Source organism: Arachis stenosperma, chromosome 6, assembly GCF_014773155.1.
Source record: "Arachis stenosperma cultivar V10309 chromosome 6, arast.V10309.gnm1.PFL2, whole genome shotgun sequence".
In the NCBI taxonomy this organism is placed as follows: Eukaryota; Viridiplantae; Streptophyta; class Magnoliopsida; order Fabales; family Fabaceae; genus Arachis; species Arachis stenosperma.
Window position 1 is genome coordinate 125984479 of NC_080382.1, and position 24611 is coordinate 126009089.

The window sequence follows — 24611 nt, forward strand, 5'->3', positions numbered from 1 at the left end:
GTCTTTACTCGTTTCCTTTCAGGATGGCCACCAAGAAAGGCAAGGAGAAAGCTACCCCCAAATCTACAGCAAGGAGAGGAAAAAAAGAGCATTAGTGGCAGAGCCATCTTCAACTGCAGTTAAGCCCTCAACAAAAAGAATTAAAAGGATTATAAAGGTCGATGAAAAGGAGAAAGCCTTCCCAGCAAAGGACACTGCACGATTTCCCAATCGCTACTGTGAGCAGATGTTCCCCATTTTGGCAGCTCGGAATTACAACAATGAACACCTTCTTATCATTCCACCTCGTATTGCCGAATTTGTTGAGCCGCGAATTGCACAAAGACAATGGGGATTCCTCCAGAGACAGCCACGACAGGTTAATCTTTCTTGGGTAGTTAAGTTCTACTCCAATTACCACCTGCCGACCCTTGATAAACCCATATTTTATGATATAATTTGTGCTTAATTTGAGTGATTTATTCAATCCTTCACCCACTTATTCATATTACTTATATGGTTTTACTCTCCCTTCCTTATTATGTGATGTATGTGAAAAACATGTTTCCTATACTTTAAAATTAATTATTTTAATTACCTTTATTTCCATTCGATGCCGTGATTTATGTGTTGAGTAGTTTCAGATCTCCTAAGGCAGAATGACTTCAAAGGATGGAAAAGGAAAAAAACGGAAGGAAAGTGCAAAACGGAGTTTTGAAGAAACTGGCATCCACGCGATCGCATGGACAACGCGATCGTGTGCCAAGAGCGTAGAAGCATCGACGCGGCCGCACGACTGACGCGACCACGCAACTTGAGCGAATCGCATACGACGCGGACGCGTGACCGACGCGACCGCGTGATAAGAAGAACTCCAGATGACGCAACCGCGTGACCCACGCGGACGCGTGACAGAGGCCACGCACCAGAAATTGCAAAAAACGCTCATAGCGGATTCTGAAGCCCTTTTTGGCCCAAATTAAAGTCCAGAAGTCATAGACCAGAGGTTATGAAGTGGAGAAATGCATCCATTGAGGAGTATCCGAATTTTTAGTCACTTTCCATGATTTAGGTTTAGTCTTGAGAGAGGTTCTCTCCTCTCTCTCTTTTTAGAATTTAGGATTTAGGACTTCTCTTAGTTTTAGGAGTAACTCTCGATCCCAGGTTCAATATTCCTTTTTCTATTTAATTTCTCTTCTATTTTTGTTTACTCTGAAGCTTTTATTGTGCTTGATTGATGTTGCCCAATTGGCTGTTGATATTGTCCATGTTAGAATTGACATTTTTATTTAATGATATTTGAGGTATTTCAGTTTATGATTGTTCCCTTTTATTATCCCCAATTTAAAGACAATTTTTATTCCAGCAGATTTAATTTCTTTTCCTTTTGATCTTGGTTGAGAAATCAGTAATTCAGGAGTTATCTTAGCTTAACATAATTGATAACTGTTATCTTTGCTAATTGGACTGAACTTCAATAATCCCAACCTTTTTCTTAGGAAATAAATAGGAGTTGAAGGTCAGCTAATTTATCCCTTGACTTTCCTTTGCTTTAGCAAAGGTTGACTAAGTGGAATTAAGATTCAACTTTCATTATTATTGTTAAGAATAACAAAGTCTGGACTTCCAATTTCTCATACCTTGCCAAAAGTTTGCTTTACAGTATTTGTTTATTTTAATTGTCATTTAAATTATTTGCCATATTTATTCCTTATTTCCAAAAACCCCAATTTTACCTTTTTCATAGCCAATAATAAGAACATACCTCCCTGCAATTCCTTGAGAAGATGACCCGAGGTTTGAATACTCGGTTATCAATTTTAAAAGGGGTTTGTTACTTGTGACAACTAAAATGTTTGTACGAAGGGATTTCTGTTGGTTTAGAAACTATATCTACAACACGACTATTTTTATAAAATTCTTTACTAGCAAAAATCCTAACGTCAAAATGGCGCCGTTGCCGGGGAATTGCAAACGTGTGCCTTATTATTGGTTATTGTAAATATTTTTCAAGATAAAAAAAATTCTTTTACTTGTTTATTTGTTTCTCCTTCTTCCCCCTTATTTCTGATAACTACTATGAATTCTCACCCCTCTCGCTTTGAGTTTGGTTCTAACCTTGTTGAAGGAAATAGAAACCACAGCAGGAATATGCATCAAGGTCAGACCAATCAAGGATGGATGGAGCCAAGAGGATCTAATCAACCCTTTAGGCAACAACCCCCTCCAAGATATCATGGACAACGACCATTCTACAATGCATACCCAGCTGAAAGATATGGTGGACAACCATGTAACTACCAACAAGCCCCACCCTGTATTCAGAGACCATCCTCTCGACATAACTTCGAACCACCACACTCGCAAGCTTCTTTTCACCATTCACTACCACATGATCCTTATCCACCCCAACGCCAATCCAATTACTCCCAAGAACCACCACTCCCTTATGCACCATGTCCATATCCATCAAGCCAAGAATCACAGGTTCGCCTCGAAGAATCGATAAACCAATTCAATACAACCCTTCATCAACTGGAGCAAGCAATAAATCAACTATCTTCCATACGTTCAGCCCCTCAACAGACCCCCATGGCTTTATGTGGAGAATCCAATGAAGAACCGAGTACAAAGAAGACACTAGAAGCTCCAGTGAACATCATAGAGCATAACTTCGTACTAGAACAAGTAGAGGAAGATGTCATTGCAGAAGAAGAAGAGTTGGTTGAAGATTTAGGAGAAGCCAAACCGCCACTTGAATCCAGAGTTGTGGAGAATTCCGTCAAGGATGTTACAATTGACGCTGAGGAGGATTTTGCACCGCCTCCACTGCAAATATTTTATGAAGAACTGAACGGAATAACCCAGGACACAAGCTTCCTTGATGATGATGATCATGAGTCTTGTTCTCTTAGTGACGACCTTGCATCCGCAAGTGATTTCTCTGAGACAGAAGAATCTTCCCTAAGTAAACATGAAGATGATGCTGAGGTAGATTTTTCTCGACCTCCAATATATGACTCGAGTGATGATGAGGGAGAAATTGAAGACTCTGATCAAGATATGGTTGAAGTGGAAGAATTCACAGAAGATTATAAGGGAGCAGAACTTATAGAACCACTGGAAACACCTATCCCAAGGCCATTACCGCCCAACACAAACTGTAAGTGGGTAACACCTTTGCCTTTTATCTTTATTTTTCCACTTGAATATGGTTTACTTGAAACAGATGGCCAGCTTAGAGCTCTCTGCAGTTTTAAGAGGAAAAGGGATATGACTCGCACTCAGCGCCGGTATGAAAGATTCAATAAGGGTTCGCACTTCAACTTGAGGTGCAAGAATTGGTGTCAAGCTCAATTTAAAGGATCTCGGGAGCCGTTTGGTCACTGTAGTGAGAATTCGGATTACTCATCACCCGACTGGACCAATGTAGATCAAGACAAAGACGGGTGTAGAAGAAAAGTTTGGGATCTTGGACTCTATTCTGACATTCAATACTCCAGGAGCCTGCAAGCCTGTTTGAACTCACACAAGGGCTTTATGTACTTTGTTTGGGACCCCAGAGGATGCTGGAATTCCAAACACTGGTGGAGATTTCTGGATGAATTCAAACATAAGCCACCATAGCAGGAAGCTCATCCAATGTCCAACTTAAGAACTTTAACTAAAAGTGCTAGGTGGGAGACAACCCACCATGGTATGATCCTCCCTTTTTCAGTTTTCACTTTTGTCTATTCTGTTTGTCCTTAAGTTTTGATTGAATCGGGAAACTTACATAACATTCATTGCATCTGCATTCATATTAGAATTGCATTTTGCATTCCTGCATAAAAAAAATGGTGCACGACGCAACCGCATGCCCCCATGCGATCGCGTCAAATCGCGAAAAACACTACGCATGCGACCGCGTCACCCACACGGCCGCGTGCCCTGGAGATCGGCGTATAAACCCAACGTCCAGAAAGTTGGGCTGGAATCGTGCGGCCCTTGTGCGTTTTGCACAAAATGGCCCACGCGATCGCATGCCCCATGCGTTCGCGTCACATGCACATAACCAATCCCATGCGACCGCGTGAACGACGCGATCGCGTCGCATGAATTGCACAAATCCCAAAAGGAGACAGAGAGTTGCGCTAAAACGACACTGGACTCGTGCGTCTAGCACAAATTCCAGCGACGCGATCGCACGAACCACGCGATCGCGTCATCCCCTCTTCTACCCCTCTCATGCGATCGCGCAACCCATGCGATCGCGTCATTCCCATTTTCACCCCCACCACGCGACCGCGTCCTCCACGCGATCGCGTGGATTTGAAAATATAACCCCCCTGTCACGCGAGCCCTATCAGTCGCGCCACCCCCCCAAACCCTCTCTTCCCTCTCTCCTCTCCAACCCACACAACCACCACCCACCGGCCACCACCGCACCCGCCGACCACCCAGAACCCGCCGCCACACCACCCACCTCCCTCCTACCCCCTCTTTTTTCTTCTTCTTTCCATCTTCTCCCACCACCGCCGCTGCCCCCCACCCCTCCGCGATCGCCGCCATCGCACCGCCACAGCAGCCGCGCCACCTCCAACCACCACCACCCTCACCCCCCGTCCCAACCCCCCTACCCCCTACCCCTACCTGTCCCGAAGACCCCGCCCCCTAACCCGCTGCCACCACCACCACGACATCCTCCGCCGCCGCGCCGGACGCCACCACCACCACCCCCAGCCGTCTCTCTGCCCCATTCTCCTTCTTAGCCTACCAAGTTCCGCATCACGTCTCATTCTATCCATTCGTAGTTCGTTCATATTTTTCTGTTTTTGTTCATATTTAGGCTAGTTAGATATGCATGCAGTAGTGGATTTTTAGGTAGTTAGGTAGCTTAGGCTGTGGTTAGTGGATTTAGGCCTGATAATTGCACCGTTCGTGTTTATTGCTTTATGTTTTTTGCAATCCTGCTCCTGCTCTGATGTTAGTTCATATGCTGTAAATTCTTATTTCATGCTGCTCTTTACACTGAATTTTCATGATTATATTCCTTATATGTAATTGCAAGCTTTAGTTTTAATTCATATGAACTATTTGATTGCTATTTATTTTTCGGGAATATCCAATTTTAGCCGGAATGCTGCCCAATTTTCTGTAAAACGTTCTCATTCATGTTTTGGTTTGGCATTTTTGAACTCTGTTTTCCTCTGCTTTACCCAAACCATTTTATGAATGCCAAGGCAAGCTTCATTATCCTTTTTGATTTCCTGGTTCATAAACTGCTTCTGTGATGTTTGATTCCAATTTTTACTTCCTTTATATCTACTTGAATCAGCATCAGCTTGTTTTCCTTGTTTGGTTATGAGTTACTTATAGTTCCTATCTGTGAATCCTTGTTTCTTGGAATTTTTTATTATGTCACTTATCTTAACCCAATTTTTATCCTATTGACTTACTAATTCTAATTTCCTGAACTCTTTTTCAACACTAACCAAACTAACCTTTTGAAAAATTTTCTCTCGCTTTTCACCTTCGTTTAACCTTCTAACCATGGCATAATGATAATTTTTCTATTTATCATGAATTTAATTATATTTCCTTATTTTATTTCTCCCTTGCCACTTTGTGTTTTCTTTGACTATATGCTTATTTGCCTTCCTATTTTTATATATCCTGGTTTTCCCATTTTTCAGGATGTCTGCCTCCCAGAGGAAAGGAAAAGGCAAGGCTACTACTGGAAAGCGTAAAAGAGGAGAATCCTCCATGTCCATCATCGATCTGATGCATGACTCCTCCTGGAGGGAGAAGAACTTTACCCAACAGGAGAAAGCTGACCAGCTGCTCCCTGCCAATGATCCAGTGAAATTTGCAAACCGGTACTGTGAGCTGAAGTATCCAGTGTTTGCAACCTCCAGGAACCTATACCTGGAGAGGACTCTGAAGATCCCAGGAAAACTCCAGCAATACACCACTGAGCAAATCAAACAAAGAGGCTGGTTCTTTTTGGAGAGAAATTTGGCTGAGGTGAACGCATCTTGGGTAAGGGAATTCTACTGCAACTACTTCTTGACTTCCCTGGATGCAGTACACCTAAGGGGCAAGCAGATTCTGGTCACTGAAGAGGCCATAGAGGACATTCTACAGCTCCCACCTAAGTCTGATCAGCCTGATGGCTACAAAAAGGTTGAGGAGGACATGCGCCTGATGAAGTTTGATTGGGATGCTGTTAAGGCGAGGATAGCCTTGGACCCGACTGTTCCTTGGGAGTTGGGTCAGGACACCACCTTGCCCAAGGGAATCAAGAGGGCGTACTTAAATGATGAGGCTCGGTTATGGCATCAGATCCTGAGTAATTATGTGATGCCGAGTACTCATGAGACAGAGATTCCAGTTGCTATGATCACCCTCCTATGATGTGTGATGGAGGGTAAGGACCTATACTTGCCACGATTTATCCGGACCTACATGGCCAGGGTCCACGTCCGAGGCACTCTTCCCTTTCCCTATTTGGTTACACAGATGGGCCGTCGTGCTGACGTGCCTTGGGAGGATGCCGATGAGAGACCACCGGCTGCGGACTGTAGGAAGATCATTCCTCACACTAGGAACTTCCTAGCTTTGGGCTACAGACCACCACCCTTCACCGCTACTGATGAGACAGTCCCACCGTCCGTCGGACCCTCTTCCTCCACAGCTGCCCCTGCTGCCACCACTACACCTCCACCTACCTCAGAGCCAGTGTACCGCCTCGTGCATCGCTTGTTCCGACAGCTAGATCAGAGGGAGCACCGTAACTGGTGCCGGTATGAAAGATCGGAGCGTCACAGCAAGCGACGCTATGAGCATCTGAAGCTGATGATCCGACAGGACAGTGACATCCCCTCCGAGCCTGACTCACCATCAGAGCCATCAGAGGAGGAGGCGGATGAGCACGAGGAGGAGACCCATCCGCAGGCAGGCACAGAGCAGGCTGCTCCCCAGGCAGAGGTTTCACATCAGATTATGGCATTAGATCCTGAGATCCCGATCCAGTCAGCACCTCCTCTACAGCAGCCAGATCCTCAGCCCACCACCACCGAGATTCCAGCTACCATTCCTACCAGTGATGACACCCCTTCACACCCAGCTTGAGTGTGCATCGAGGATGATGCTTTATTTTAAGTGTGGGGAGGTCGCCATCTCTGGCGTTTTATCTTGGTGAACCACTATAGACTCTTTTCTTTTATTTTTCTGTATTTTTCTCTTTATTTTTATTTTTATTTTTCTTTTCTGAGTACTTATACATTGCTACTTTCATGTATTTTTACTCTATTTCTGCATTTTGCACTTTAGTTCATATTTTAGCCATTTAGTTTAGTTTGCAGTTCTAACTTATTAGCTATAGAGTAGGTGGATTAATTAGTACAGTTTACCCTTTTCAGTATATTATAGTTGACTTAATTGAAAAATAAAAAGGAAGTAAGCTAGAGACTTTAAACAAGATCAACACAATCCACACACTTTGTATATAAAGTATTACATCATGTAGTTAAGTTAACAACATTACATCAAGGAAGAACACTAGAACTTTAGCCATCTAATATATTTTACATTGAGAATAATGGAAAATTTTAACTAAACCTCCATGACATACATGAGTGATATATGATTTATGAGTTTGAGAACATACAGCCTGTGAGTTTTGAGCTTAATTGTATGGTTACATTTAAACCATAATATTTTATTCCTGTGTGTTCCACTCTTCTTTTTTATTCTGGTGTTCTTTGCTTTGTTTTAATCCATATGTCCAGTTATAGAATATAGATACATACCAAGAGAGTGATTGAGGCCTTGATTGATTTTTAACTCACTATCCCAAATAAAGCCTACCTTTTATGCCATCCTTGTTAGCCCCCTTTGAACCTTTTAATCTCCTCTTGTTTTATAACCACATTACTAGCCTTAAGCAGAAAAACAAATAAAAAATCCCAAGTTGAATCCTTGGTTAGCTTAAGATAGAAATTGTGTAATTAATTAAGTGTGGGGAAACTTTATGGGAACATGGATGACAGAAACGAGGGTAAAAAAAAAGTTTTTATTTTCAATAAGAGGGATACAAAAGAATTCCCCAAAAATGCAAATTAAAGCAAATGCACATGGTATAAGAACAAAATATGAGCATGTGACATAAAAGTGGGAATTATGGGAAAATGGGTAAAGAAGCTTTACTTTAGAAATTATGTATGTTAGGTGAGATCTTAGACTAATTAAGGATTCACTTATTAGCTCACTTAGCCTTATACATATACCCTTACCTTTACCTTGGCCCCATTACAACCTTAATTAAAGACCTCATGATTTTTGGTATGTCTATATTTTATAATTATTGATTGGCTAGACGAAAAACAAAGTTATAGAAAGTAAGGATAAAAAGAAGAATAGAGTGATTAACCAAATAAACACTGAGTGATTAGAGAGTAAACACAAAATCCAGTGAGGGTTTACTAACTCATTAACATATCTCTCTGCTTAAATTACTAATTGTCTTGCAAGTTTATAAAATATTTTTCTCTCTCATCTCAATTGTAAAAGTGCTTTATCATTATCTAAGGTTGGCTATATATATATATATATATATATATATATATATATGATTCCTTGAGAATGTGAATTGATTTAACTACATGTAAGCTTTATATATGAGTGAATAAAATTAGAATTGCATCATGCATTTAGTTAGTTGCATTTAGAGTAGAATTGTATCGCATGGCATTCAACCACTTCAACCTTACTTTTTACCTTGGACATAGCATGAGGACATGCTATTACTTAAGTGTGGGGAGGTTGATAAACCCGTAGTTTATGATATATTTTGTGCTTAATCTGAGTGATTTATTCAATCCTTCACCCACTTATTCATATTAATTATATGGTTTTACTCTCCCTTCCTTATTATGTGATGTATGTGAAAAACATGTTTCCTATGCTTTAAAATTAATGATTTTATTTACCTTTATATTTTCATTCGATGCCGTGATTTGTGTGTTGAGTAGTTTCAGATCTTCTAAGGCAGAATGACTTCAAAGGATGGAAAAGAAAACGTACAAAAAAACGGAAGGAAAGTGCAAAACGGAGTTTTGAAGAAACTGGCATCCACGCGATCGCATGGACGACGTGATCGCGTGCCAAGAGCGTAGAAGCATCGACGCGGCCGCACGACTGACGCGACCACGCAACTTGAGCGAATCGCATACGACGCGGACGCGTGACCGACGCGACCGCGTGATAAGAAGAACTCCAGATGATGCAACCGCGTGACCCACACGGATGCGTGACAGAGGCCATGCACTAGAAATTGCAGAAAACGCTCATAGCGGATTCTGAAGCCCTTTTTGGCCCAAATCCAAGTCCAGAAGTCATAGACCAGAGGTTATAAAGTGGAGAAATGCATCCATTGAGGAGTATCCGAATTTTTAGTCACTTTCCATGATTTAGGTTTAATCTTGAGAGAGGTTCTCTCCTCTCTCTCTTTTTAGAATTTAGGATTTAGGACTTCTCTTAGTTTTAGGAGTAATTCTCGATCCCAGGTTTAATATTCCTTTTTTTATTTAATTTCTCTTTTATTTTTGTTTACTCTGAAGCTTTTATTGTGCTTGATTGATGTTGCCCAATTGGCTGTTGATATTGTCCATGTTAGAATTGACATTTTTATTTAATGATATTTGAGGTATTTCGGTTTATGATTGTTCCTTTTTATTATCCCCAATTTAAAGACAATTTTTATTCCAGCAGATTTAATTTCTTTTCCTTTTGATCTTGGTTGAGAAATCAGTAATTCAGGAGTTATCTTAGCTTAACATAATTGATAACTGTTATCTTTGCTAATTGGACTGAACTTCAATAATCCCAACCTTTTTCTTAGGAAATAAATAGGAGTTGAAGGTCAGCTAATTTATCCCTTGACTTTCCTTTGCTTTAGCAAAGGTTGACCAAGTGGAATTAGATTCAACTTTCATTATTATTGTTAAGAATAACAAAGTCTGGACTTCCAATTTCTCATACCTTGCCAAAAGTTTGCTTTACAGTATTTGTTTATTTTAATTGTCATTTAAATTATTTGCCATATTTATTCCTTATTTCCAAAAACCCCAATTTTACCTTTTTCATAGCCAATAATAAAAACATACCTCCCTGCAGTTCCTTGAGAAGATGACCCGAGGTTTGAATACTCGGTTATCAATTTTAAAAGGGGTTTGTTACTTGTGACAACCAAAACGTTTGTACGAAGGAATTTCTGTTGGTTTAGAAACTATATCTACAACGCGACTATTTTTATAAAATTCTTTACTAGCAAAAATCCTAACGTCAACCCTACAGTCTGTTTATGTCCATTAGAAGCAAGTCTCCATTACAGAAGAAGCCATTCAGCGAGCCTTAGATCTTCCCCCTGCTCTAGAAGGACTGGACGTATTTCAAGAAGCCGCACTTAAGTGTCAGGCGTACAAATTTGACTAGGACGTTGTTCTCAGCGTTATCGCACAACCTGGCAGCAGATGGATTTTTGGATACCATCGTTCCCGTCCTAAGGGAATATCGGCTTCCTCACTCACCTTGGAGGCTCACGTATGGACACAGATTATGTCCCATTACGTCTTTCTGAGCACTCATGAGTCCTCCTTCACTGCAAACATGGCCGTTCTACTATGGTGCATCCTCACAGACCAGCCTCTAAATCTACCAAGACACATCCGAAATACTATGGGACACGTGCAAATTGCGGGCAACCAACCTTTTCCCGCTGGTGCACGAAATTGTGATCATCAATGGCGCCATCAACATGGTACGCTCAATTACAATCTCAACTCTTTATCACAACTTCACACAACTAACCAGCAAGTGCACTGGGTCGTCCAAGTAATAAACCTTACGCGAGTAAGGGTCGATCCCACGAAGATTGTTGGTATGAAGCAAGCTATGGTCACCTTGTAAATCTCAGTCAGGCAGATTCAAATGGTTATGGATGATTTATGAATAAAACATAAAACAAGGATAGAGACACTTATGTAATTCATTGGTGAGAATTTCAGATAAGCGTATGGAGATGCTTTGTCCCTTCCGTCTCTCTGCTTTCCTACTGTCTTCATCCAATCCTTCTTACTCCTTTGCATGGCAAGCTATATGTTGGGCATCACCGTTGTCAGTGGCTACAGTCCCGTCCTCTCAGTGAAAATGTTCAACGCGCTCTGTCACAGCACGGCTAATCATCTGTCGGTTCTCAATCAGGTTGGAATAGAATCCATTGATTCTTTTGCGTCTGTCACTAACGCCCAGCCTTCAGGAGTTTGAAACTCGTCACAGTCATTCAATCATTGAATCCTACTCAGAATACCACAGACAAGGTTTAGACCTTCCGGATTCTCTTGAATGCCGCCATCAATTCTAGCTTATACCACGAAGATTCCGATTAAGGGATCCAAGAGATATCCACTCAATCTAAGGTAGAACGGAGGTGGTTGTCAGGCACACGTTCATAGGTGAGAATGATGATGAGTGTCACGGATCATCACATTCATCAAGTTGAGGAACAAGTGATATCTTAGAACAAGAACAAGCTGAATTGAATAGAAGAACAATAGTAATTGCATTAATACTCGAGGTATAGCAGAGCTCCACACCTTAATCTATGGTGTGTAGAAACTCCACCGTTGAAAATACATAAGAACAAGGTCTAGGCATGGCCGAATGGCCAGCCCCATGATCTAAGATAGCATAAGACTACTCAAAGATAGCTACCAAGATGAGAATACAATAGTAAAAGGTCCTATATGTAGAGAACTAGTAGCCTAGGGTTTACAGAAATGAGTAAATGACATAAAAATCTACTTCCGGGCCCATTTGGTGTGTGCTTGGGCTGAGCATTGAAGCTTCTATGTGTAGAGACTTTTCTTGGATTTAAACGCCACCTTTGGTGCCAGTTTGGGCGTTTAACTCCCATTCTTGTGCCAGTTCCGACGTTTAACACCGGGCAGTTTTGAGCTGATTTGGAACGCCGGTTTGGGCCATCAAATCTTGGGCAAAGTATGGACTATTATACATTTCTGGAAAGCCCAGGATGTCTACTTTCCAACGAAGTTGAGAACGCTCCAATTGGGCTTCTGTAGCTCCAGAAAATCTACTTCGAGTGCAGGGAGGTCAGAATCCAACAGCATCTGCAGTCCTTTTCAGCCTCTGAATCAGATTTTTGCTCAGGTCCCCCAATTTCAGCCAGAAAATACCTGAAATCACAGAAAAACACACAAACTCATAGTAAAGTCCAGAAAAGTGAATTTTAACTAAAAACTAATAAAAATATAATAAAAACTAACTAAAATATGCTAAAAACATACTAAAAATAATGCCAAAAAGCGTATAAATTATCCGCTCATCACAACACCAAACTTAAATTGTTGATTGTCCCCAAGCAACTGAAAATCAAATAAGATAAAGAGAAGAGAATATGCAATGAATTCCAAAAACATCTATGAAGATCAGTATTAATTAGATGAGCGGGGCTTTTAGCTTTTTGCCTCTGAACAGTTTTGGCATCTCACTCTATCCTTTGAAATTCAGAATGATTGGCTTCTATAGGAACTCAGAATCCAGATAGTGTTATTGATTCTCCTAGTTAAGTATGATGATTCTTGAACACAGCTACTTTATGAGTCTTGGCCATGGCCCAAAGCACTCTGTCTTCCAGTATTACCACCGGATACATACATGCCACAGACACATAATTGGATGAACCTTTTCAGATTGTGACTCAGCTTTGCTAGAGTCCCAAATTAGAGGTGTCCAGGGTTCTTAAGCACACTCTTTTTGCCTTGTATCACAACTTTATTTTCTTCTTTTTCTTTTTCTTTTTTTCCTCTTTTTTTCTCGTTTTTTTTTGAATAATCACTGCTTTTTCTTGCTTCAAGAATCATTTTTATGATTTTTCGGATCCTCAGTAACATGTCTCCTTTTTCATCATTCTTTCAAGAGCCAATCATTCATGAACAACAAATTTAAAAGATATATGCACTATTCAAGCATACATTCAGAAACCAAAAGTATTGCCACCACATCAAAATAATTAATCTGTTATAAAATTTTAAATTCATGCAATTCTTCTCTTTTTCAATTAAGAACATTTTTCATTTAAGAAAGGTGATGGATTTATAGGACATTCATAACTTTAAGGCATAGACACTAAGACACTAATGATCACAAGACACAAACATAGATAAACATAAGCATGAAAATTCAAAAAACAAGAAAATAAAGAACAAGGAAATTAAAGAACGGGTCCACCTTAGTGATGGCGGCTTGTTCTTCCTCTTGAAGATCTTATGGAGTGCTTGAGCTCCTCAATGTCTCTTCCTTGCCTTTGTTGCTCCTCTCTCATGATTCTTTGATCTTCTCTAATTTCATGGAGGAGAATGGAATGTTCTTGGTGCTCCACCCTTAGTTGTCCCATGTTGGAACTCAATTCTCCTAGGGAGGTGTTGATTTGCTCCCAATAGTTTTGTGGAGGAAAGTGCATCCCTTGAGGCATCTCAGGGATTTCATGATGAGTGGGATCTCTTGTTTGCATTGAGCTCCTTCCACACAGATATCCATGAGGACTTGGTCCAACCTTTGATTAAAGTTGACCTTTTTTGAGTTTGAAAAGGGTCCTCAGGGATCGCCTTCTTCTTGGCCATAACTTCATAGAAGTGGTCTTGATGCACCCTTGAGATGAATCTCTCCATCTCCCATGACTCGGAGGTGGAAGCTTTTGCCTCCCCTTTCCTCTTTTTAGAGGTTTCTCCGGCCTTAGGTGCCATAAATGGTTATGGAAAAACAAAAAGCAATGCTTTTACCACACCAAACTTAGAAGGTTTGCTCGTCCTCGAGCAAAAGAAGAAAGAAGAGAGTAGAAGAAGAAGAAATGGAGGAGATGAAGGTGGCGTTGTGGTTCGGCCAAAGGGAGAGAAGTAGTGTTTAGGTTGTATGAAAATGAGGTGGTGAAGAGGGGTTTATATAGGAGTAGAGAGGGGTGTATGGTTCGGTCATTATGGGTGGGTTTGGGAGGGAAAGTGGTTTGAATTTGAATGGTGAGGTAGGTGGGGTTTTATGAAGGATGGATGTGAGTGGTGAAGAGAATAGTGGGATTTGATAGGTGAGGGTTTTTGGGGAAGAGTGGTTGACGTGATTGGTGAATGGGTGAAGAAGAAGAGAGAGGGTGGTGGGGTAGGTAGGGATCCTGTGGGGTCCACAGATCCTGAGGTGTCAAGGAAAATTCATCCCTGCACCATGTGGCGAGCAAATATGCTCTTTATGCCAATTCTAGCGTTAAACGCCGGGCTGGTGCCCATTTCTGGCGTTTAACGCCAACTTCTTGCCCTTTTCGGGCGTTTAACGCCAGTCTGGTGCCCCTTTCTGGCGTTAAACGCCCAGAATGGTGCCAGACTGGGCGTTAAACGCCCATTTGCTGCCCTTATTGGCGTTTAAACGCCAACAAGATCTTCCTCCAGGGTGTGCTATTTTTCTTTCTGTTTTTCATTGTGTTTTTGCTTTTTCAACTGATTTTGTGACTTCTCATGATTATCAACCTACAGAAAACATAAAATAACAAAGAAAAATAGATAATTATAACATTGGGTTGCCTCCCAACAAGCGCTTCTTTTAATGTCAGTAGCTTGGCATTGGGCTCTCATGGAGCCTCACAGATACTCAGAGCAATGTTAGAACCTCCCAACACCAAACTTAGAGTTTGAATGTGGGGGTTCAACACCAAACTTAGAAGTTGGTTGTGGCCTCCCAACACCAAACTTAGAGTTTGGCTGTGGGGGCTCTGTTTGGCTCTGTTTTGAGAGAAGCTCTTCATGCTTCCTCTCTATGGTAACAGAGTGATATCCTTGAGCCTTAAACACAAATGATTCTTCATTCACTTGAATGATCAATTCTCCTCTGTCAACATCAATCACAGCCTTTGCTGTGGCTAGGAAGGGTCTGCCAAGGATGATGGATTCATCCATGCACTTCCCAGTCTCTAGGACTATGAAATCAGCAGGGATGTAATGGTCTTCAATCTTTACCAGAACATCCTCTACAAGTCCATATGCTTGTTTTCTTGAATTGTCTACCATCTCTAGTGAGATTCTTGCAGCTTGTACCTCAAAGATCCCTAGCTTCTCCATTACAGAGCGAGGCATGAGGTTTATACTTGACCCTAGGTCACACATAGCCTTCTTGAAGGTCATGGTGCCTATGGTACAAGGTATTGAGAACTTCCCAGGGTCCTATCTCTTTTGAGGTAATTTCTGCCTAGACAAGTCATCCAGTTCTTTGGTGAGCAAAGGGGGTTCATCCTCCCAAGTCTCATTACCAAATAACTTGTCATTTAGCTTCATGATTGCTCCAAGGTACTTGGCAACTTGCTCTTTAATGACATCTTCATCCTCTTCAGAGGAAGAATACTCATCAGAGCTCATGAATGGCAGAAGTAAATCCAATGGAATCTCTATGGTCTCATTATGAGCCTCAGATTCCCATGGTTCCTCATTAGGGAACTTATTGGAGGCCAGTGGACGTCCATTGAGGTCCTCCTCAGTGGCGATCACTGCCTCTTCCTCCTCTCCAAATTTGGCCATGTTGATGACCTTGCACTCTCCTTTTGGATTTTCTTCTGTATTGCTTGGAAGATTACTAGGAGGGAGTTCAGTAACTTTTTTACTCAGCTGACCCACTTGTGCCTCCAAATTCCTAATGGAGGATCTTGTTTCAGTCATGAAACTTTGAGTGGTTTTGATTAGATCAGAGACCATGGTTGCTAAGTCAGAGTGGCTCTGCTTAGAATTCTCTGTCTGTTGCTGAGAAGATGATGGAAAAGGCTTCGCTATTGCTAAACCTGTTTCTTCCACCATTATTTTTGTTGAAATCTTGTTGAGGTCTCTGTTGATCCTTCCATGAGAGATTTGAATGATTTCTCCATGAAGAATTATAGGTATTTCCATAGGGTTCTCCCATGTAATTCACCTCTTCCATTGAAGGGTTCTCAGGATCATAAGCTTCTTCTTCAGATGAAGCGTCCTTAGTACTGCCTGGTGCAGCTTGCATTCCAGACAGACTTTGAGAAATCAAATTGACTTGCTGAGTCAATATTTTGTAGCCAGTATGGCATTCATAGTGTCAATCTCAAGAACTCCTTTCTTCTGATTCGTCCCATTGTTCACAGGATTCCTTTCAGAAGTGTACATGAATTGGTTATTTGCAACCATTTCAATTAGTTCTTGAGCTTCTGTAGGCGTCTTCTTCAGATGAAGAGATCCTCCAGTAGAGCTATCCAATGACATCTTGGACAGTCCAGACAGACCATCATAGAAAATACCTATGATGCTCCATTCAGAAAGCATGTAAGAGGGACACTTTCTGATCAATTGTTTGTATCTTTTCCAAGCTTCATAGAGGGATTCTCCTTCCTTCTGTCTGAAGGTTTGGACTTCCACTCTAAGCTTACTCAAGTTTTAAGGTGGAAAGAACTTTGCCAAGAAGGCATTGACTAGCTTTTCCTAAGAGTTCAGGCTTTCTTTAGGTTGTGAGTCCAACCATATCCTAGCTCTGTCTTTTAAAGCAAAAGGGAATAGCATAAGTCTGTAGACCTCAGGGTCAACCCCATTGGTCTTGACAGTGTCACAGATTTGCAAGAATTCAGCTAAAAACTGATGAGGATCTTCCAATGGAAGTCCATGGAACTTGCAATTCTGTTGCATTAGAGAAACTAATTGAGGCTTAAGCTCAAAGTTGTTTGCTCCAATGGCAGGGATAGAGATGCTTCTCCCATAGAAGTCGGGAGTAGGTGCAGTAAAGTCACCCAGCACCTTCCTTGCATTGTTGGCATTGTTGTTGTTTTTGGCTGCCATGGGTTCTTCTTCTTTGAAGATTTCTGTTAGGTCCTCTACAGAGAGTTGTGCCTTAGCTTCTCTTAGCTTTCGCTTCAAGGTCCTTTCAGGTTCAGGATCAGCCTCAACAAGAATGCTTTTGTCTTTGCTCCTGCTCATATGAAAGAGAAAAGAACAAGAAAATATGGAATCCTCTATGTCACAGTATAGAGATTCCTTGAGGTGTCAGAGGAAAAGAAAATTAGAAGGAAGAGGTAGAAGAATTCGAACTTATCAAGTATGATGGAGTTCGAATTGTGCATTGAGGAGGAGTGTTAGTCCATAAATAGAAGGATGTGAGAAGAGGGGAAGAAATTTTCGAAAATTCAGTAAAAATTTTTAAAATCATTTTGAAAATTACTAATTGATTTTCGAAAACTAAGAGTGGAAAAGAAATCAAGTGATTTTTTGAAAAAGATTTTGAAATTAGAAATTAAAAAGATATGATTGAAAACTATTTTGAAAAAGATGTGATTAAAAAGATATGATTTGAAAAACAATTTAAAAAAAGATTTGATTTTGAAAATCAATGACTTGACTAACAAGAAAAGATATGATTCAGACATTAAACCTTTCTCAATAGAAAAGGCAACAGACTTGAAATGTTGAATCAAATCATTAATTGTTAGCAAGTATTTTTGAAAATGAAAAGAAATTAATTTTAAAAATATATGATTGAAAAGATATGATTTGAAAAAGATTTGATTTTGAAAAATTTTGAAAACTTGAAAAAAAATTGAATTAAAAACAAAATCTTCCCTCTTGTGCCATCCTGGCGTTAAACGCCCAGATTGGTATCCATTCTGGCGTTTAACGCCCAAAACACTACCCTTTTGGGCGTTAAACGCCCAGCCAGGTACCCTGGCTGGCGTTTAAACACCAGTTTTCCTTCTTCACTGGGCGTTTTGAACGTCCAGCTTTTTCTATATAATTCCTCTGCTGTATGTTCTGAATCTTCAATTCTCTGTATTATTAACTTGAAAAGACACAAATTGAAAATATTTTTTGGATTTTTAATAATGAGGAATAATCACAATGCAACTAAAATCAAATAACAATGCATACAAGACACCAAACTTAGTAGTTTGTATACTACTGACACTAACAAAATGAGAATGCATATGAGAAACAAAAAAACACTCAAGTAAAGAGAATTTAAAGATCAGAGCAATGAAATCATTAAGAACATCTTGAAGATCACTTAAGACACATGAATGAATGCAAGAAGAACAGAAACATGCAATTGACACCAAACTTAACATGAGACTCTAGACTCAACAAGAAACATACAATATTTTTGGTTTTTATGATTTTGTAAATTTTTTTTTTTGGATTTTTCAAAAATTAAGTGGAAAAGAAAATAAAGATATCAAAATTCTTAATGAGAATTCCAGGAATCATGCAATGTTAGTCTAAAGCTTTAGTCTAAAGAAATTAGACATGGCTAGCCAAGCTTCAGCAAGACATTACATTCAAGAGCTAAATTGATGAGAATCAATCAGCTTTGGTGATGATAAGAACATCACCTTGAAACACTAGAATTCATTCTTAAGAACTCTGAAAAAAAAATGCCTAATCTAAGCAACAAGATGAACCGTCAGTTGTCCAAACTCAACAATCCTCGGCAACGGCGCCAAAAACTTGGTGCACGAAATTGTGATCATCAATGGCGCCATCAACATGGTACGCTTAATTGCAATCTCAACTCTTTATCACAACTTCGCACAACTAACCAGCAAGTGCACTAGGTTGTCCAAGTAATAAACCTTACGCGAGTAAGGGTCGATCCCACGGAGATTGTTGGTATGAAGCAAGCTATGGTCACCTTGTAAATCTCAGTCAGGCAGATTCAAATGGTTATGGATGATTTATGAATAAAACATAAAACAAGGATAGAGATACTTATGTAATTCATTGGTGAGAATTTCAGATAAGCGTATGGAGATGCTTTGTCCCTTCCGTCTCTCTGCTTTCCTACTGTCTTCATCCAATCCTTCTTACTCCTTTCCATGGCAAGCTGTATGTTGGGCATCACCGTTGTCAGTGGCTACAGTCCCGTCCTCTCAGTGAAAATGTTCAACGCGCTCTGTCACAGCACGGCTAATCATCTGTCGGTTCTCAATCAGGTTGGAATAGAATCCATTGATTCTTTTGCGTCTGTACTAACGCCCAGCCTTCAGGAGTTTGAAGCTCGTCACAGTCATTTAATCATTGAATCCTACTCAGAATACCACAGACAAGGTTTAGACTTTCCGGATTCTCTTGAATGCCGCCATCAATTCTAGCTTATACCACGAAGATTCCGATTAAGGGATCCAAGAGATATCCATTCAATCTAAGGTAGAACGGAGGTGGTTGTCAGGCACACGTTCGTAGGTAAGAATGATGATGAGTGTCACGGATCATCACATTCATCAAGTTGAGGAACAAGTGATATCTTAGAACAAGAACAAGCTGAATTGAATAGAAGAACAATAGTAATTGCATTAATACTCAAGGTACAGCAGAGCTCCACACCTTAATCTATGGTGTGTAGAAACTCCACCGTTGAAAATACATAAGAACAAGGTCTAGGCATGGCCGAATGGCCAGCCCCATGATCTAAGATAGCATAAGACTACTCAAAGATAGCTACCAAGATGAGAATACAATAGTAAAAGGTCCTATATGTAGAGAACTAGTAGCCTAGGGTTTACAGAAATGAGTAAATGACATAAAAATCCACTTCCGGGCCCACTTGGTGTGTGCTTGGGCTGAGCATTGAAGCTTCTATGTGTAGAAACTTTTCTTGGAGTTAAACGCCAGATTTGGTGCCAGTTTGGGCGTTTAACTCCCATTCTTGTGCCAGTTCCGGCGTTTAACGCCGGGCAGTTTTGAGCTGATTTGGAACGCCGGTTTGGGCCATCAAATCTTGAGAAAAGTATGGACTATTATACATTGCTGGAAAGCCCAGGATGTCTACTTTCCAACGCAGTTGAGAGCGCACCAATTGGGTTTCTGTAGCTCCAGAAAATCTACTTTGAGTGCAGGGAGGTTAGAATCCAACAGCATATGCAGTCCTTTTCAGCCTCTGAATCAGATTTTTGCTCAGGTCCCTCAATTTCAGCCAAAAAATACCTGAAATCACAGAAAAACACACAAACTCATAGTAAAGTCCAGAAAAGTGAATTTTAACTAAAAACTAATAAAAATATAATAAAAACTAACTAAAACATGCTAAAAACATACTAAAAACAATGCCAAAAAGCGTATAAATTATCCGCTCATCACCCGCCTTGGTCTCAGATCTTGTCTCAATAGCCGGAGTCTCCTACAGAGCTGGGGACATCAAAGCCATACTTCCACAGGATGATCAATACGTCCCTAACGGGAGATATCTCAGGCCACCACTAGCCACTAGCAGCTAGTCCACAGAACATGCTACAGACATTCCACCTTCTACTAGTCAGCTGCTGTATCAAATACTGGAGAGGTTGGACCGGCAAGACCAAAAAGCGAAGCTACGAGAGCGCCTCAACCACCGCCGATTCAAATAACTCAAGGAGCTACTCACAGGCAACCACAGACCTGACGAGGACCCAGGCACTCCGGATTCCACTTCCTTTACCAGCACAGGGAGCCATGACGGCCCCAACTGTGGAGATACTGCCACCAGCCCACCCTTGTTCCTGATAGATGGCACCGAGGACGGTGCAAAGCCTTAAGTGTGCGGAGGTCGGTCAGTACCTAACTTCTGGAGGTAATTCTTCCCCCCTAACACCAATTTCTTTTTCTTTAGAATAGGATAGATTGCATAGTAGTAGGTTAATTGCATGCATGTTCTACCTGATTGAAAAGATAATAAGTTTCTTTTAAAACCATATTTTTTTGAAAATTTCACTAATTTAAATCAAAACATTTATGTTAAATTTGTTTGAAGTTGAAATTGGAATAGGATTTTTGAGCAAAAGAACACACAACCCGTGGGACTTTGAGCCTAAATACATGGTTACACTATTTAACCATAAACATTTTTATTTCTTGTGTGTTTACTTCTCTATAATTGTAATCTAAATTTTGTTTTATCCTATATGTCCAATGTTAATGTGTTATGTGCATGCATATGATTGAGGCCATTGTTTGTTTAGCTCACATATCCCAAATAAGCCGACCCTTTTAATTACATTTGTTAACCACTTTGAGCCATTTTTAATCCTATTTGTTCTATATTTTACCACATTACTAGCCTTAAGCAGAAAAAACAATTAAAAATCCTAATTGAATCTTTAGTTAGATTAAGATAGAATTTGTGTGTTAACTGAGTATGGGGAAATTGTGGGAATAAAGGGTAATTGGAGAATATGTCATGACAAAATAAAGGAAATTTGGGTACCTATTCATGTGAAACTATAAAAGAAAGATTACAAGTCTATGTGCATTAATAAGCTACATAAAAATTTTTTCTTTATTTTATTGAATAAGGGGACAAAATCACCCCAATGATAAGTCAGAGTTTAATAATCAATGCACATGTGATAAAATTAAAATAAAGGTTGATGCATGAGTATGGAATGTGAAAAGGAGATTTTGGGTAGCTAAGATGGATGTTGAAATTATATAGAGTATATGTATGTTAAGTGGGAACTTAGGTTAATTAAAGATTCAATGTATAAGCTCACTTAGCCATATGTGTACCCTCACCTTACCTTAGCCCCATTACAACCGTGAAAAGACCTCATGATCTTTGCATTGGCACTTTAAAATTGTTGATTGGTTAGGTGAAAAACAAAATTTTTGAAAGCATGATTAGAGAAGGATAGAGTGATTACCCCATATACTAGAGATGATTAGAGTGCACACGCACCAATAGTAAGGGTTCAATGCTCGATCCTGTGTTCCCTACTTTCACGAGCTATCTTCTTACAAATTTACCTGCTTTTACTATATGATTTGAATTAGTGAAATCTGCCCCATGTTTTGTCTTAGAGAACTTATCTATTTTTAATCATATAGACAAAATCATATAGTTGCATTCATATGTATATAGGTTGCATTGCATTGCATGAGTCTTACATGTCCCTATTCATTCATATTTATCTCCTTCAACTTAGCATGAGGACATACTAATGTTTAAGTGTGGGGAGGTTGATAAACCGCTATTTTATGATTCATATTGTGTTTAATTGTGTTGTTTTATCAAGTCTTCGCCCACTTATTCATATGATTTGCATGTATTTACAATTCCTTCCTAAAAATATTCTATGATTGAAAACTTGATTCCTAAAGACCTTTTAGTTGTATATTTTTATTTTCCTTCGTACCATTCGAGGCCGTGATCTGTGTGTTAAGTGTTTCAGGCTTCATAGGGCAAGAATGGTGTAAGGAATGAAGAGGAAGCATGCAAAAGTGGAAGGAACACAAGGAATTGAGGAAATGACCAGCGAGAAGTCATGCGGGCGCATGGCTCACGCGACCGCGCGAAATGGAAGAAATCACAGTGACGCGCTCGCGTACCTAACGCGACTGCTCGGATTGGAAGCTGCACGAACGATGCGAGTACGTGAACGACGCACACGCATATATATATATATATATATATATATATATATATATATATATATATATATCGAAAAACGCTGAGTGACGCGAACGCGTGGACGACGTGGCCGCGTGACGTGCGCGATCTGCAGAATTACAGAAGTTGCTGGCATAGATTCTGGGCCGCATTTCAACCCAGTTTTCGACCCAAAAACACAGATTAGAGCTAGGAAACATGCAGAGACAAAGGCAACAATTCATTTCGCATAATTTTGAGTTTTTAGATCTGATTTTACTCCTCCCCTAGGTTTCTCTTTTTGACATTCATAAATTAGGATTTGAAGATTTTTTGCTTTGACTTTTGAGAAGAGTCTACCTCCGAAACTGATCATTATAGTTTGTTATTTACTTTTCATTTACTCTTCCATATTCTTAATTTGTCCAGAGTTGATATTAGATTATTTTCATAGTTTATTAATACAAAACTATTTTTGCTTTTAATTAATCTCTTTCATTATTGTTTATTATGTCTCTTCTTATTTCCCCCATTGATTTTGTGAAGTCTATATTTATGATGATGGAGTAGTTCCCCAACTTGATTGGGAGTTGATTAAAAGGAGAACCTTGAGTTGGAATACTCAAGAGTTCAATTGTAATTGGTTCATTGTTGGTTGGCTTGTTAGTCTCTAACTCTAATCCTTCCCAAGAGAGAGGATTAGGACTTGTGAATAGAAGTTGACTTTTAATTTGACTTTCCTTCATTCGTTGAGGGTTAACTAAATGAAAACAATGACTAATTATTAATTGATCTTGACAAAATTTCAACAAGGATAGAACTTCCAATTAATCTTCTCCCGGTTAAGATTTTATTTAAATTTTATAAATTCTCTAAATTAATTTTCTGTTCATCAAACTCAAAACCCATTTGGAAAACCTCTGATTGATAAAATAGCACATCTTCCTACAACTCGTTGGGAGACGACCTGGGACTCATACTCCCAGTATTTTATTTCTAAAATTTGTGACAACTCTTTTCTAAATTGATAAGTGGATTTTTGCCGGTTAAGAACTGTACTCGCAACGCCATTTTTCTAATTAATTCTTAATCTGCCAATTTTCGCTCACGTCAGGCTCTCTCCTCTCTCTTAGGTTTTAGGATTTATGATTTCTCTTAGGTTAGGTTTACTTCTTCTTCATTCCAGGTTTAATGTTCCTTTACTTTGGTTTCTCTTCTATTTTTATTTATTCTATTACTTTGATTTATGAATTCTCATGTTTAATTTGATTTCTCTATCTAATGCAATTTGAGATATTTCATATTTATGATTTTAATTTAGCTTTTTACATTCTTAGCTTGTGTTGAGTAATTGGAGACACTTGAGTTATCAAACTCCTTGTTGATCGAAAATTGGAATTCTTTGCTGATTGATTTGGATTCCCCTAACTCTAGTCTTTTCTTAGGAATTGACTAGGACCTGAGGAATCAAATTGATTTATCCACTTAACATATCTTCATAGTTAGAGGTTGAACAAGTGGGAGCAAAAGCCAATTCTCATCACAATTGATAAGGATAACTAGGATAGGACTTCTAATTCTCATACCTTGCCAAGAGTTTTATTGTTATTATTCTATTTTCTCTACAATTTACTCTTCTTATTTCTCATCCCCAAAACCCCAATTTACACAACTTATAACCAATAATAAGAACACTTCCTTGCGATTCCTTGAGAGACAACCCGAGGTTTAAATACTTCGGTTATTATTTATTAGGGGTTTGTACTTGTGACAACCAAACTTTTGCACGAAAGGATTCTCTGTTGGTTTAGAAACTATACTTACAACGCGATTATATTCTTGTGAATTTCTTTACCATCAATTAATCCGATCGTCAAAATGGCACCGTTTCCGGGGAATTGCAAACATGTGCCTTATTATTGGTTATCGTAAATATTTTTTTTTGCTTTTTAATTTGTTTTTTTTAATTTTTATTAGCTACTATGAGTTCTCACCCATATCGCTTTGAGTTTGGTTCCAATGTTGTTACAAGGAATGAAAATTATAACAGGAACATGCATCAAGGTCAAAACAATCAGAGATGGAAGGAGCCACGAGGATCTGATCAACTCTTTCGGCAACAACACCTTCCACAGTACCACAGACAAAGACCATCCTACAATGCATACCAAGACAATAGTTATGGTGGACCATTTCAT

The 24611-nt window shown here is 39.7% G+C and overlaps 1 protein-coding gene across 1 annotated transcript; it reads left to right on the forward strand.

Moving 5' to 3' along the window:
- The first annotated feature begins 226 nt into the window (after positions 1-226).
- On the forward strand, positions 227-4730 carry LOC130934558 (protein TRACHEARY ELEMENT DIFFERENTIATION-RELATED 7A-like). Its single transcript, XM_057864117.1, has 2 exons — positions 227-358; positions 4329-4730. Exons 1-2 carry the CDS (start codon positions 227-229, stop codon positions 4728-4730), a joined length of 534 nt encoding a protein of 177 aa, XP_057720100.1.
- The last annotated feature ends 19881 nt before the right edge of the window (positions 4731-24611 follow it).